Consider the following 16,209-nt stretch of genomic DNA (forward strand, 5'->3'; position numbering starts at 1 on the left):
GTTGACTGTGTGCAAAGCAAACACCCTACCCACTGTGCTATTGCTCCAGCTAGGTACTCAGACTAATCCACAAAAGCCTTTTATATCCATGCTTAGTATTTACTCCTATTTTGGCTCTATTTCTGGGTCCTAGAGATAAGAAATGCAGTAATACAGAGAAACATAAATTTTTCTCCCTCTCCTGGATCAGAGACTGCCAAACCAGTACTGTTGGAAGCCCATTTTTTTCCTTCAAACTTTATCCATATTTTTATTCTGATGGCCAATACTTTAGGGTTTTTTTTTTAATACCTTTGGTACCCATTACGCCACATCCCCAATCATACTTCTCCCAAGATTTCTACTGTACAACTCAATGTGCTCTGTAATTAAAAATTGCCCATTTGTTTTCCTTGAAATGTCTATGTCCTTGTTTTAGCACATCTTTGCCATATTACCCATTTTCTCCTAAAGAATAATGACTGATGACCCAGCCCTTGGAGGAAAAACATTTCTGAAGAGCTCTATGTGGAATTCAGAATTAAAATGGAAAGAATGGAGCGCAGGGAAAAGAACTTAGGGACAGTCGGGTTTTCCTGTGGGCCTGACCTGCTTCTTAACCCCCTTGAGTACCGCCTCTTTGCTGGTCAGCCTCTTGCAGTATCTGGTCAGAGTCTGCTCCCTCCCTTCCGCACAGAAACTTCCAAAAGCAGCATTATCCTACTCCAACCTCTAGCTTCTCCTGCAGTGAGGACAACAGTGGTCAAAGGTGGATTGTAGAGAGGTTGGCACTTTTATGTGGATTATCTGGACTAACCTTTAAGCCACAAAAAGAAGCATGAACAGAATTTACTAAGAAACTGAAAAAGAATGAAAAGTTCTTTTGGGAGGTTGCACGGAAGTGTTGTGTAACAAAATAACTGCAAAATTCCTTAAAATGACTTAATAATTGTTCATTAGTGTGTGTAACTGTCAAAGTGAATGCCGAAGCATCTATTAAAGGAAGCCAAGTGTTGTTACTCTTTTAAGTGTCATTTTAAAGAAAAGAAAACCCAGCAAGGGTTGCAAAATTCTTAAGCAAATACCATTTTAAACACACAACTATCCTAAATTTTACCGGGGGAAGGGTTAAAGTACCTATTTGCTGATTATAGCGGGAGAAATGAACTAATATACAGACTAAGGGTTAGCCAGAATAGGCTTGTGAAATAACACATCTAGGCGCAAAGTTTTCCAGAACACTTGTTGGAGAAAAATAATGATACCCTCAAGCCCCAACCCCCCAGGCAAAGAACCGCACAGAGCTTGATGTAAACCTTTAGGCTCCAGCTGTGGGTCGTTCTTGCATTCACCAATTTTTCCACTTGAATTCCCTTTAGTGCTTGTTCATTGTCCCTCACTCGGGAGAAAGGATTTCCTGCTACTTTTGCAATACGCGTCCGGGCAGCATGTTGGGGCTCCCCTCCGCCCCCACCCCCGCCCGTCCTACCCCCTCTCTACCCCTGTCCGCCTAGTCCGAATCAGCCTCGCACCGCCTCCAGGTGCGCTGCAGCCAGGGGGACCCTGGCCCTTGCCCCCGCGATTCCCGGAGCTCCCCCTCCCGCCACCGCGATGAGCCTCAGCCCATCACCTCTCTTGGCGGAAACCCGCGGGGACCCCGAAGCGGGAAACCAGAGCCGGAGGTCAAGTATGAGGGGGGCCCCCCGGAAGGGATCCCTGCGCGCCGGGGCGCAGGGCCGATAACAGAGAGCCAAGGGTTTTGGTGGCTGGTAATTCTTACTCCTCCACACTGAAAATGACCATTGCCCGGGCCCTAAAGGGACGTGAGAGATGGATGTTCCCGGGAGCGGTTCCCACGCGCGGCTGGCGGCCGGGCGCTGGGTGGCGTCTACTTGCGGGGCGCGCAGCCGGGTGGGTACCCCAACCGCTTTCGGCCCAACCCTGCACCACGGCTGCGCCGCAGGACCCAGGCAACAGTCCTCATCCCATCCTCCCCTCTCTCGGTGCGAGCTCCGGCTGCCCGAGGTGCCGGGTACCAATAGGGCAGGTCCCGTCGATTTTCACCTTCGCGCTCCCTCTCCTCCCCGCCCCTGTCCCCGGCCGCTGCAGTGAAACGCGATGGGAGCGGACGCGCCTCTGCCCTCCAAATCCTGCACGCTACGTGCGGGCCAGGCGTCGAGAAAGGTCCTGGCTGCTCAGCCGTGTTCAGAACTGCCGGTGTGCAAAATCCAGCTAGGAGCCTGAGCGCCGGGGCCGAGGTTGCGTTGAGCAGCGCCGTCCTCGAAGCGCGCGGCCGCAGTAGGGATGGGGTCCCGAGACAGGGCCACCGCCAAGCGTCTGGGTGTGCTCCTCGGGTGATGCCGCTGCATGAAGACATTTCAGAAGTCGGGGCCTGCCAGGCTCAAGTTCCAGGACTCACGGGTGACAGTCGCCGGGGGTGGAGGGCCCTGGTGCACGTGCAGCCCGAGTGGTTTGAAGGCAGTGGATTGGAGAGGAGGAACCATGAGTAGAGTTCGATGTGTCTCCCAGAGGAAGGAAACCCCTGACTTTAACAACCTTCAGAAATGGAAGCCTGAGACTCTCCATTTGGGGATCTGTGAAAAGCCTGGTGTTTGGGACCGAGTGAGTGAGTGAGTGTGTGTGTGTGTGTGTGAGTGTGTGTGTATTTGTGTGTGATGTACATTATATGTAGGTATATGTACATATATATTAATCTGGGAAATAGTACAAGGGTTAAGACGTTAGTTGTGCACTCTGAAGACCTGGGTTCGACCCCAGACACTGCATAAGATCCCTGGAACCCCACCCAGAGTCAGCACTAAGCACTAAGTCCTGGGTTACAACAGTGTAACCCTCCACCCCCAGCCCCACCCCAAATGAAAACAATAAAATAGTCTGGATGTGAGTGGTAATAGCGACCCCGGAATCCTGCATCTGAGAAACTTGGTTACTGAAACTCCTGGAACACACTCAGGAGGTTGGTGGTAGAAGACTGTGGCTGACTTTGAGTGTTGCTTGCCGGAGGGAGGGACCGGAGAGGTGGGGCAAGGATGCGGGGGAGGGGAGGAGTGACTGCCTCTCTCTCCGCGGTGCATCACTTTCAGTCTTTCTTCCCGGTCACAGAGCAACCTGGATGCCAGTCCCGCGGGTCTCCTGCCCGGTTCCCAGCGTGTCCAGAGACTGGCTCGCCGCGTCCAGTATGTGTATATATACAGTGGCCGTCCGCGCGAGACGAGAGGAGGAGACTGGGAGGGGCGAGCGGACACCAGTCTCCGAGGGGCCGGCGCGGAGAGAGCAGCCCGGGAACTGTGCTGGGAAGGGAAATAGCTGCAGACGGGAATCCCTGGGCCCTCCAGGGGAAGATGCTGGTCGGGAGCTCTAGAACCCGCCCGAAAGCATCCGGGAGGTGCCAGTCCACGAGCGAGGAGGAATCCCAGGCCCCGACAGTGTACTCAGTAGGTTTAACTTCAAAAGACTTTCAGAAGCGAATGGGTAGTGTTGGGGGGGGGGGGGGGTTCCAGAAGTTTAGGGCGTCGGCGGCCACCCCGATGTGTGCATGTCGCAAATTACCCTTACAGAACCGAAAGAGAGACAGAAGCCAGCAACCCCAGGTGTCCTCAAGACGTCTGGATCTGGGCAACCCAAGGGCAGACTCTGAGGGAGGCAGCGAGCAGAAGTTTTAAAGGGGCAGCAAGTTCCAGACGCCCCGACTAACGTCGTAGTGTGGAAGACCCAATGTGAAGCCAAAGGTGGGGTGCAAGGGAGACTCACGCCCAGAGGCCCACGAATACCTTGGTAAGACAGACATCCACTATCCTGAATGCGGAAGATAAAACGCTTTGCTTGCTTGGGCTGGGACAAGAGCAATTTCGTTTTATTTACCACTGGAGACAACTTGCTTCAGGACTAAGTCACATCCCCAGCCCACTAGGGGTATTTAAAGAACAATATCCAAAACCCCAAATCTTGAAGGAAGTTGCCTATTCCCTGCCACTACCATCCCGCATTCCCTTCCCAAAATCTGTTCTGCAGTTTCTTCATGGAGACACATTTCACACTGCTTACTAAGGCACAACCTGTGCTTCCACCCAGCAAAGCATTTCGTCTCTCTGTACTTTAAAACATAACCTTGTGGTGGGAGGCTTTTTTAAAAAAAAAAAATCAGCAAGTGACCATACCATGAGGTTGTCTGAAATCTCCTTCCACATTTTCTTCCACTAGGATTCATGGTTCTAAAGGAAGAAAGCAAATTAGTAGATTTCAAACTGAAAGACCCTATGAAGACAGTTACTTTTTCTTGAGTACTGGCATAGGTCTGCTAAGGGAGTTCCTATACCCAAGTTGCACGTGCAAAAATGACAAGTGAAACTTGCCAATATTTCTTTTTTTTTTCTTTCTGCTTTACATCAAGTCTGGTTTGACAACCCACAAGTAAAGCCTCTCTAGGGTGTAATTGTCAGAAAGAAAACTTTAAATGCTGGACTTTGAAGAAGGAATTTGCTTCAAGTGCCCAGAAAACAAATGATAACTTTGGGGAAACCTTTTGGTATGATGGTAGGAGATGTTTCATTCCAGAGTGGTTGCTGGGTAAGAAGTCAGAATCAAACAGGATTTAGTTTTAAAAGTTGTAATAAAATGTGGAAGAGTTAGGGAAGCCAGGATGTCGCCGGCTGTGGCAGGATGGGACTTTTGTCTGGTCCCGGCTACAAGAAAGTTGAATGATAATTTTGCAGGACAGACTTCAAATCTAATGTACTGAAAAACATCACTCACTTATCACTCATCCAAACATCGCTTTGTTTTGTTTTGCTACACTGTGTGTCTGTGAGGTGTGTTCTTTCCTGTTAGATTAGAAATTGATTAATCTGATCTATCAAGAAAATGGATTAATTTTAGAATTTCACAAGTACTTCTTAAAAGATAAAGTCTTCTTGAATCAAACTAGAATTTTGAAAAGCCTTGGGGAAATGTGAATTCGTGAATTCATAGAAAAAAAAGTACTCCCTAGGGAACTGAGGACTGGGTGTAGGAGAGAAGGGGCCCCAGAATGAAGAGACTGCTGAAGGTTGTGAAAAATCATTTAGTGAAAGTCGTTCCTCATGTGTCTTTGAATATTTCCATGTACAGAACCAAAAAACCAATTAACTACAGGTGTCTGGGAGGGTGGGGGGACGTGGAAAAGCCTATTGCCTAACTTTTAAAAGAGGTGATTGCTATTCATATGTTAAGCAGTTTTATTTTGAAATCTCTTTTCAATTACAAGGCCTCCCAGGAATGAAATGGGTTTGGATTTAGTCCCATTTTACAGAAAAACAATTCAAGGAGGGACTACACCCTTCTGGTTGACAAGGAGTCACTGGCTGTGTGGGCCCTTTCCTGCTGGCTCACCCTAGTTTAAAGCAGGGCAGGAAATGGACATCATTTCTTTCAGCCTTCAAAACTTCTGGGACAAACAGGTGGTACAAAAAACTTTCTTCGAAAGAAGAAATGGTTGTTCCTGATTTCAATGGACAATTGAGTGATCCAGCTTTGAAAGGACAGTAAGGAACTGGGAAGAGAAAACAAAAAGGCAAATAGGGATTATATTTTATCCTTTATGGAGCAGAAATAAATGGTGGGTTGGGGGAGAGGAGGGAGGAACGGGTCGGAGAATTAACTACACACTTGAAAAAGTAGACACTTTTTAAAAAATTCTTGCCCATACAGTTTTAACTGAAAGCTCCAGAAGTTAGTTTTAAATAACAATTGCAAATTACTGAGGGATTGAATGTGAGAAGGTGGCCAATTCTGCACAAGGCTTTTGCAGAGAAAAGACAAGAGGGAGTAACTGGAGAATGCAGAAGGCAGAAAGAAGGAAGAAAGGCCTTTTCTGCTTTTAATTCCCAATAATCACTGGACCCCTGCAACTAAAAGTGAGGGTGACCATGCTTATCTGTTGCTGGACTTCAGCTGGATTGGTTGGAAGCACAGTGCAAAGCCAAAAATGTCCTCCAGGTTAAAATTAGGGAACACAGGGACCCCACAAACCTTCACCCTGAAGTTTTCCTTAGTCCAGTTTCCACAATCTTTTAAAAAGCATCACAAGTGGGCTGCAGATTTTGTATGTGTTAGTGGAATCTGGGTTTAAATGAAAGAAACACAACCTGACTTGAGAAGTAAGGACAATCATCACATGCCTTTTGTCACTGCCACATTCTAGTTTTCTGTCTCCTATTTGAGCTGGCTAGTGAGAGATAGACTGATGGCAGTCCTCCTCCCATCCCCTTTCTGTAGCTATAGAGGTCCTCACTTCTGCAAATAATCAGTTGGTATTCTCTGTTAATATTAAAGAGCAATGACATTGCTTCTCAAATAAAAACGTTGATGTCAAACCAATAAAAGGGGAGCAGTTCCTTTGGAAAGTGAGAAATCCCAATTAACTTGCCTCCTTTTTTGGAAAGCACCATGAACTTTTAATGTTTAAAACTCTTTTGCATTAGTAAGAAATCTGAGTCACATCATTAAAGCCAATTTCCCTTTCTCTATTCTTCTTCCTCTCTCTCTTTCTCTCTCCCTCCCTCCCTCCCTCTCTCCTTCTCTCTTTCTCCCCTCTCTCTTCTTTCAACAGTGGTGTGAAAGTTCAGTTATTTTCTGTCATGAGTAAAAAGCTCTGGAAATCAGCTAATGTGCCAACACCGGGAACCTATCCAGGCCCACGGTGTGAAAATGGAATATGTGCTGTTGGATTATTATTTTTGTCTTTTAGGTTTACATCTACGCCCTTGTATTATGTAAATTTCTGAGAAGCTGTGAATCACAGGGTTAGGGAAAGGAGCTGAGTGGTTTTTATTGGAATTTTTTTCCTTTCCCCTTCCCTTTCCCTTTCACTTGCTGGGAGAAGACACTCTTCTCCCCTACACTCCCCTCCCCCCCATCTCTCAATGATCTTCAAACTCTAAGTTTCTTCTTCAGGCCCCTTGACCCCGTCCAGCCGGTCCCCGCAAGCAGGGCGACCCTGCGGGCCCCGGGCGCGGGCCGCGTTCGTGACGTCAGGTGGCTCCGGCAGTCCCTGGGCCGTGGTCACCCGCGTCACACAGGCGCCTGGTGCTGAACACCCTTGCTGGTTTCTCCGAGACCCTCTTCCTCCGGGAGACTAACGGGAAGAGAAGAGGGCCACCCTCATCCACCCAGATCCTACCGCTGAATTTAGACTGAGCTGAACGGGTGGAGAGAGAGACCCATCACTATTAATGTGAATCCGAACGCAGGCGGCCCTCTTTTAACGGGCTGTCAAGTCTGTAGCGTTCCCGGAGGAGGGATCGAGAGACTCTTCTCGTTATTTCCTGGGCGTGGAGGTCAGCGGTCCACGCACAGTTGCCCTGTGTGTGCTAGGCCTGGGCTGTGAGGTGGAGGGTGAGGAGCAGGACCAGGGGTGTGGGGGGAGGAGTCGGACCCCCAAGCGCTCACCCCCAGCCTGACAGGGTGGAAACTGGCTGGAAGGGGCCGCAGTCCATCGCGTTCCGCGATCTCTCACCCACCTTTGGGCCAAAGAAGGAATGGCCTGCCCTCCCCCCCACTCACCCCCTCCCCCCCCCCCCCCCCCCCCCAGCGCTCAGGACACCAGATGAAAGGACAGCTTGGCAGGGGAGCCGGGTGACGCCGGGAGGAGGACAGGAGGAAACTGTCTCCTAACTTCCAACTTAAAGACTTAAGTTCGAGCTTTCTCCAGGGTCTCCGGGACCCCCAGGAGACCCCGACCAGCATTGTACACTCTGGCGCTAAGGTTTCCGAGGGAGCGCTCGCTGGGGCCAGAGGCGCACACAGATCCGACTCGGCATTTGGCATGAAAGGGGAGAGATTCCAGGAGATGCGTCCTTCCCTGCCCACCCCTCCCCCCCACACACATACACGCCCTTTAAAATTGGCTTAAGAAAGTGTTTTTTCTTTCCCCGCCCATTGAAAACGGGTTTAAGAAGGTGTTTTCCGGGAAATTCAAGATCTTGACAGGCAAAAGCAATTAAAAAAAATAAAAAAAAGATGCTCTGGTTCCTTCGTCGGCGTGCCCGGGTCAGGCCGCTTTCCCGCTCACCCCACCTCTGAGACCACCAGTCTGGTCCACGCGGAGTCGCCCAAGCAAGTCCTGTATTTGGCCGGGACGCGGCTCCAAAACTTTGCAAGACTTCCCCGCCATCTGTGGCTCGGCCTTTAAATCTCATCCGGCTGTTCCCCGCCCCACGCCCAAACTCTTTTGGAGCCTCCCCGCCCTCCCTCTTTTTCCCAGCCTGGGGGTCTGAGTGGGGGTAGGGATGGAGGATGAAGCCGCCCCTCGGTCCGCGGGGGGAGTTAGGGGGGCAGAGGAAAGGCGCCCCGCAGAATCCGAGGGGGCAGTGGTCGCGCCCGGACAGAGGCGGCGCGGCGCGAGCGGATCCCGCATCTTCGCGGTTTCGCCAGGATCGGGGATGGGTTGGGAAATGGGGGGGCGGGGAGGGGACGGTCCCCCGCTTGGCCACGCTCCAGCTCAGCGGCCGCGTTGGGAGCTCAGACGGACTGCGTGGGGGAGGGGGGTGTTGCGCCCCAGCTCCCCACCCGCTCTGGGAGGCCTGAGCCCCTCCGAGGCAAGTTTCCCCGAAGTCCCTCGGGTTGGTCCACGTCAAGTGAACTATTGGGAAGGCGCGAGCCAGGACCACTAAGTGGAGAGGCGGGCCGGGAAGTTTGCAGCTTTTGCCTGTGGCTTCGGGCTCCTTGGCGTGGTTCTGCTGCCGCAATCAACCGTGAGTGCGACCCCGGCTGCCAGAAGGAGGGTCGCGGCAGCGGAGTTCGGCGGCCAAAGCCGCAGCGGGGACGCAAGTGGCTAAGGGCGGCTGCAGCCGCTGACGATCCGGGGCCAGCGGGAAGGCGGTGGCTCGCTGCCTCTTAACAGTTTCTCTGTCTCCAGGATTTGGATTGAGCTCAGTGGCGTCTTCGTTTTTCTAAGTTCATCCTTTGCTCTCGATTATTGGAGTGTCCGCCAATGATTGTTCTTTCTTAATTTCCTGGGAAACAGGGAAGAAAGTTTGAAAAACGGCATCAAAACTTTTCAACCTCAATGGGTACAGCCAAGGCAAGAGCCGCGCGGTGTGTTGAATAGGATTTTTATTGTTTGGGACACAAAATGAAGAACAATTTTTTTTTTTGCGGGCTTTTGCTCCCAACAGCCTAGCCAGCAGCAATTGTGCCGACCAGTGACCAGCTTCCTGGCTGGGGAGGAAGAATTCGTCCATAGCAGCTTCTAACTGTATAGTTCCCAGATTTCAGTAAATTGCAGGCAAAGCTTTGACTTCCCCCATCCCCCACCTTTTTGGGGTTTTTTTGTTTGTTTGTTCGTTTTTGGTAACTTGACGCTGAGCTGCTCCTCGAATAAGTTGGAAAAATTAGATTGCTTGTTTATAAACTTCTTTTCTATCAAGTCCAGCCAGCCCTGAGTCGGAGCCCGGCAGTCTGGTAGGGTACACACCTCACAGGCCTGTGGGAATGGGTGAGAAAAATCCCAGTGTTAGTGGAGGGACTGAAACAAATCCGGCAGGTGATGGGTGTCTGGGATGCCGCGTGGCTCATTAAGTGGTCTCAAATCCAGGATGCCCGTTACTTTTTCAAACTGCTTTAAAATGCAGGCACTGCTCTGAAAAGAATGATGGCCATGAAAGCTAAACAAAGTCTCATATTAAAATCAACAGTACAACAAAGATCTAAAAGACAAACAATCCCTCTCCCACCCATAGTTTACTCTAAAAAAAAAAACCTCTGAGTTAACTGACCCGTCCTATATTTCACCCTATAATTCAGTCCTTCTCAAGCAATACAAAATTCATTTTTATAAAAATCTTTACTTGATACCAAACTTATTAAGGCTCACTAGTTGCCTTCCATCTAAACTTGTCCCATTTGTTTGTCAATGTGCTGGAAAGTAAATTCCCACCCTGTATTCATGAACTTAATCTGAGGCACCCAACAAGACTCTTTCCTTGAACCTTGCAGACCTTTCCTATTTGTGTCCCGTTCCATTACCCTGCCTCCATCACTCACCACAAGAAATAACAAAGGCCCAGAGATAAAGACTGAACAAAACTGGAGAAAGCATTTCAGAATGTTTTTCTCCTCTCTTGAAGGAAGGTAAGTTGCCGTTGATGCTACTTCTTCAATATTAGAAAGTGTGACTGTTTGGAATCCCTCCTTTAGCTCACTAATAAGAAGCAAGGAGAAAATAGGCATGTTTAAATGAAGAGGCAGGGGTTGTGGGATGCTGAAAAGTCTGAAAACCACATACCTGGAATTTGAATTGATGCACTTACAAAAGGTTGGATACGTTCTATATTTCCCGGTTAATTCGTAGGTTTTAAAAATGTTAAACAGTATCTCACAAACGATTAAAGAAGAGGGGAAAGATTGTGGATTATTTGGCATCTGATGGCTCTGGTATGTTGACTATACCTCAAAATGCAATGCTCTTGACAAGAAACTGAATTTACTTGTAACAGGAAAGTATGCCAAATCTTCAGTAATACTGAAGAAACAGTTTAGGAAGCACTGAACTAAAAATGAGATGAGGGCGGGGAGAGAACTTTTATTTTTGAGCAGAAGAACTGTTTCCCCCCTTATTTTCTCAGAAGACCTTAACTCAAGTCTGATCGCTTCATGAGGACTATTCTACTCCCCTAGGGACACCTCTTGCCTAAATCACACACTCAAAAGACTGGCCTTTCAAAGGACTTAAAGTGGGAAGTTAGCAAATAAATGCTTCCTTACTGTGATTGTGATGAAGAGGGGCAGACAATTACCAGTTCTGATCCCCCAAAAGCGGGTGGGTGGGTGGATTATTGGATTGTTCAAGAAAATACAAACTATAACCAACTTTCTATTTTGCCATTAACAGAGCAAACATGACTCATTTGCATTATTTTATAAAACAATTGTGAAGTGTTGAACAATTTTAGAGACTTCGAAATTCTCCAGATATGTAAGGCTTTTATTGTGTGTGTGTGTGTGTGTGTGTGTGTGTGTGCGCGCGCGCGCGCGCGCGCGCGCTTGCAAATTGTTGTGGTGGGGGGGCGGAGGAAACTAAAGTATTTGAAATTACCGACAATAACCTGGAAGCCATTCCCAAAGACATTTTACATTTGGTTCCAGACACTTCTTAAGATACATATTTCAAAAATATTACATTTCTTAAGATGAATATTTCAGGGGAGGGTTTGAATGGAAAATGCTCATGAACAAATGTTGAAATATCAACCTCCGGATTTATAAAGCACCTCTTCAGTCTTTAGGATTAGGAAGCTCAGGTCTATTTTTTAAAGGAAGGACCTAATTGCTACTTTGCGATATTTGTATTACTCAGATGACACCATACTTTCAAACACTTGTCAAAAAGGCAAACCCCGAAAAGATCAGTGAAACGCTAACAGTTGTAATATTAACTATACAAAACACGTAAACCCCCTTAGCCAATAATTTCCCTTTTTAGTTCAAAGTGCACCGAAGGAGAAATTTACCCAGGTCAAATAAAGGCCCTTTTGCAGTTCGGGAGGGAGAGGGGGAGGAGGGAGGGGGGGAAGGCGAGAGGGAGGGACGGACACTCGACGAACGGAAAACAAACTGGAGGCATTCGGTCTAGGAGGCAGGTAACGTTCCGGAAGCGGGTGAGTCGGAGAAGTCAGCTGGGCGCTCCAGAGCTTCCCAGGGACGAGCTGCTTGGTGCTTCTGGGCGTTTTCCTTTAAACCTGGCCCTGTGCTGGATGAGTGCAGCAGGAGGGGAATTTTTCGGTGTTGGGAGGTGGCAGGTAGGAACGGAAACCTGATCCGCCCCAAAAGGCAGCAATTAAAGTCTTAACCACGACCCATCTGTCGTGGGACACCCCCGCCCCTACCCCATTTCCCCAGCAAAGTCGTCCCCGCGCCCTTTGTCTGAGCAGGGGAGAAGAGGAGACAGGTTCGACAGCCCTAAACAGCAAAAGGAAAGACTTTTACCAGCCCAGGCGCACTCCAGGCGCTGCGCCCGAGCCCAGCGCTGCTGGGATGTGCTGCCGGGGTGTGGCGCCTCTTCGGGGAACTGGGCCCTTCGGCTCCTCGCTCGCCAGACTCTGCCCTGCTCGGCCTCTCCAACAGCCTTTTCAGCCTGAAGCCATCCGGAGACCTTCTGGGCCTAGCCGCTAAAGAGGGTCTCACCCAGACCTTTCTCCAACCTGGCCGCTCGGCTACTTTCAACCTTCAATAAGACTCACACCTTCTCCCCCACTTCCTCAACAAACTGGGCTTTCCCGCCAGCCCGACCAGCTACCCAGCGCCCCGCGGCGCATCGGACGCGTGCCCAGCCCAGGCTGTCCCCTTGGCACCATCTTTCGCGACTCGCGCGGCAGGAGTGGGAGAGACCCTCTCTGAAAGCCAGCGCGAGGGGGTCTCTGGCATGAGCAGGGCCATGGGGTAGGGCAGGGGGCTTATTGTTGAGGGCCGTTTGCTTCGATCGAGGGCTCCCCTTGGCATTGGTTTCTTTGGGAGTGGAACCGGTCGGAGACTCTGCCATCCCGGGGTGCAGGTCCGCTTGCGCGGCTCCTAGGACTCGCCCCCACCCCTTTCCAGGGTTCTCGCAGGAAGAGGAAGCGCCTCCCAGACCACGCTTGGCTCCATGTCGGGTATCCGCCACCACCCGCTCCGCACGCATCCGCTCGGGCTCACTCACCAGCCAGATGGTCCCCTGGGCTGCTGCTACGGGCAGTGGAAGCCGCAGGGCGCGACCACGCACCTCCGCACCTCTCCTCCGGCTGCCGGCCCGGGCTCGTGGCTTCCACATCCTCCTCGCCACGCCGCGAGTGGCGGCCGGGTCCTGGCCCTGCAGGCCCCGGGGCTCAGCCCTGCACGATCGCCGGCCCGCGACCCTCTGCGACCAAGAGGGTGGGTGCTGCTGGTTCCCGCGCGCCGAGGCTTCCCGGAACACCGTGACGGCTCGACAGCACGTCTAGGCTGTTCGGCCGACCGAGAGGACCCGGGATAGCGGGGGTAGCCGCGTCGAAGTGTCGAAGAGGTCCCCGCCAGGCGGCAGGTCGCGGGGCTGGCCCCGCCGCGGCGCACACTCACCCCTGCAGCCACTTGTGCTGGGGGAGATGGAGCGGAGCGCACCCCGGCCGTCTGGAGGTCGGGGGCATGGGGCGGGGGGGGGGTCACTAAGTTCTGTTACCTTTCTCTGCTCAAGCTTCAGCGTTTAGAACGCTCGGAGAGAGAGAGCGGGCTAAGTGCAGGCATGGAGAAGAAAAAAAAAAAAAAGAAAAAAAGCTCTGGCCGGGCTCTCAGTGGAAACGCGTCCAAGCGCGCGCGCGCGCGTCTGTGTGTGTCGGGGTGGGCTCCGGTCCCAGTCGAGGTTCCTTGGGGCGCGAGGTGACACCGCTTATTTCCTCGCCTCTCTCGTTCAACTGTGGGGACCGAGCCTGTCTTTTCCAAGCGTTTGCCATGCTATTGTTATTATTATTGTGTTGACAAAACCACAAACACCTAACGAGCCTCCCAAGGCCTTTAATTCTCAGGGGCGTCTGGGGAGGCCAGTTACCTGCTGGCGTCTTCCGAATGGTCCAGACTCAGAGCCGAGACGCCGGGAGGCCGGGAGCCCGCAGCCTCCGACCCTAGAGGAAGAAAGAGGGCCGTGGAGAAAGCGGAGTGGCTCGGACCTCGGCCCAGCCCAGAACCCTACAGGGGTGGTGGGCTGGGGGTGGGGGTGGGGGAAGCTGGGATTTCGCTGCCGGAGGCTTCCTAGCCGCAGCTTTCCCGAGGAGCAGGGTGTTTGATAAATATAGCCCGGCGTTTGCCCCCCGAACGAGACTCCCCTTCCTTATTTAGTCCTGGCACAATGATTTTAGATGATGTCACTTAGAGCTAAACGAGAAAATTGATCTCAGATTTACTTGGCCTCTAAAGCCTGGTTAAGCAGATTGAGAATTAAAAAGACGTGGGGGTGGGGGAAAGCCAGGGGGGGTGGGGGTCGGGGGAGCGCCGTGTGCGCCCCGGAGGGTGCGCGTGGACCGGAGGGCGAGGCGCGCGGCTAGAGCGCCCCCGCCTCTTCTGGGCGGGAAACGTCACTCGCCAATGAAAAGTAGCCGCTGACTGCGGAGGAAAAAAAAAGTTTTCCTGTTGACTGTTGGAAGCGAATTGAGCAATTATCTAGTTTACCTTCTCCTCTTGGAAGTTAACGATTGGCGAGATCTTGGCTGCGTTATTGACACAACACTTTCTATTGATAGAAATAAGTAGTGATTGTCCCCGAGTCATTGGTGCGCCAAGAACTCGGCGATGGGCTGGCAGGAGTCCATTGGGCTGGGCAGGCAGGTTCGGCTGGTGGTGCTGGGGAGAAGGAGGCGGCGGCTGCTGGTGGTGATGGTGCCCGTCCCCCTCTCCGCAGGTCTGTGACCAGCAGCGAACAAGGCAACGACGACGGCGCAACCCGGCCGGGGCTGACGGACTCTGGCGACTCCGACATGGACAGTAGCTGCCACAACGCTACGGCCAAAATGTTAGCGACGGCTCCGGCCCGGGGCAACATGATGAACACGTCCAAACCCTTGGCTTTCTCCATCGAGCGAATCATGGCACGCACCCCGGAGCCCAAGGCCCTGCCTGTCCCCCACTTTCTGCAGGGAGCCGTGCCCAAGGGGGACCCCAAGCATCCTCTCCATCTAAACTCGTCGATTCCCTGCATGATTCCCTTCGTGCCTGTGGCGTACGACACGAGCCCCAAAGCAGGACTGACGGGCTCGGAGCCGCGGAAGGCGAGTCCCGAGGCGCCCGCGGCCGCGCCCGCCGCGCCCGCGTTCAGCTGCAGCGACTTGCTCAACTGCGCGCTGAGTCTCAAGGGCGACCTGGCCCGCGACGCGCTGCCGCTGCAGCAGTACAAGCTGGTAAGGCCGCGTGTGGTCAACCATTCCTCCTTCCACGCCATGGGAGCCCTGTGCTACCTGAATCGAGGGGACGGCCCGTGCCACCCGGCGGCCGGCGTGAACATCCACCCCGTGGCGTCCTACTTCCTCAGCTCCCCCTTGCACCCGCAGCCAAAAACGTATTTAGCCGAAAGGAATAAACTGGTGGTCCCGGCGATGGAGAAATACCCCTCCGGGGTAGCTTTCAAAGATCTGTCCCAGGCTCAGCTGCAGCATTATATGAAAGAAAGCGCCCAGCTTTTGTCGGAAAAAATTGCGTTCAAAACCTCTGACTTCAGCCGCGGCTCTCCTAATACCAAGCCCAAAGTTTTCACTTGCGAAGTGTGTGGAAAGGCAAGTACTGAATTCAGAAGGGAAAGGTTCCCCCCTCCCTCCCTGCCGCCCCTTCTTCCTCCCTTTTACCATTTTATTTTCTAATGATTTTCCCAGACCCCTGTTTTAAGGCTCTCGGCTCTCATCCCTCCCTCTGCCTAGGGTAATTTCCAAGTGCTGGTTGAGCTAACCTGTTCTACACGTGTTTAACTTGAAGGTCTTTAACGCGCACTATAACTTAACCCGTCACATGCCGGTGCACACTGGAGCCAGACCCTTCGTTTGCAAAGTGTGTGGAAAAGGCTTCCGGCAAGCCAGCACCCTGTGCAGGCACAAGATCATTCACACCCAGGTGCGTTTCTCTCTCTCTCTCTCTCTCTCTCTCTCTCTCTCTCTCTCTCTCTCTCTCTCTCGTTCTGGTTTTTCTTAAGAACGTTGAATTTTGTGTGTGTGTGTGTGTGTGTGTGTGTGTAAATACATATAGAATTAACGAACCCAAAATCTTTAGAGTAAAAGTCATTTAAAATGTGCTCATTGGGCAGCGGGGAATGCTGCGTATTGTTTGCCTTTGTTCTGCTGAAAAGCAGGAAAAAAGAGCAAGGTGTGTTTTTGAGTTTGCAAGACTCAGTTCCAAGACCTTAACCTCTCGACTTTTCCTCCCTGAACTTTAGGAAAAACCTCACAAATGTAACCAGTGTGGCAAAGCATTTAATCGAAGTTCCACTTTAAACACGCATACCCGAATACATGCAGGCTACAAACCATTTGTGTGTGAATTCTGTGGCAAAGGATTTCATCAGAAAGGTATGCAATCAAGGAGATGTCATCTTTCAAAATAGCCCCACAGAAAGCCCCGTTTAATCTTTCTTACGGGGAATAATAAAAAAAATCTAGCTTTTAAAATACAGTTTGTGACTCAGACATTTGCTGCCATTCTAGCCTTCTACTGGCTGGTCTGAATAATATTAGAGAAAGGCATGGTTTG

At 51.4% G+C, this 16,209-nt stretch overlaps 1 protein-coding gene across 2 annotated transcripts in view; it reads left to right on the plus strand.

Moving 5' to 3' along the window:
• Positions 1–14,453: 14,453 nt before the first annotated feature.
• Positions 14,454–16,209, plus strand: part of FEZF1 (FEZ family zinc finger 1) — a 2,372-nt gene continuing 616 nt past the window's right edge. The window contains exons 1-4 of one of the 2 annotated variants that reach the window (XM_056118603.1): positions 14,454–14,873; positions 15,024–15,245; positions 15,442–15,576; positions 15,896–16,028. In XM_056118603.1, coding sequence (XP_055974578.1) covers positions 14,454–14,873; positions 15,024–15,245; positions 15,442–15,576; positions 15,896–16,028 — 910 coding nt within the window. Of the gene's footprint in view, positions 15,246–15,441; positions 15,577–15,895; positions 16,029–16,209 lie in introns of both variants that reach the window. The other variant, XM_056118602.1, reaches the window with a different exon arrangement.

Source organism: Sorex fumeus, unplaced genomic scaffold (assembly GCF_029834395.1).
Source record: "Sorex fumeus unplaced genomic scaffold, SorFum_2.1 ptg000037l, whole genome shotgun sequence".
In the NCBI taxonomy this organism is placed as follows: domain Eukaryota; kingdom Metazoa; phylum Chordata; class Mammalia; order Eulipotyphla; family Soricidae; genus Sorex; species Sorex fumeus.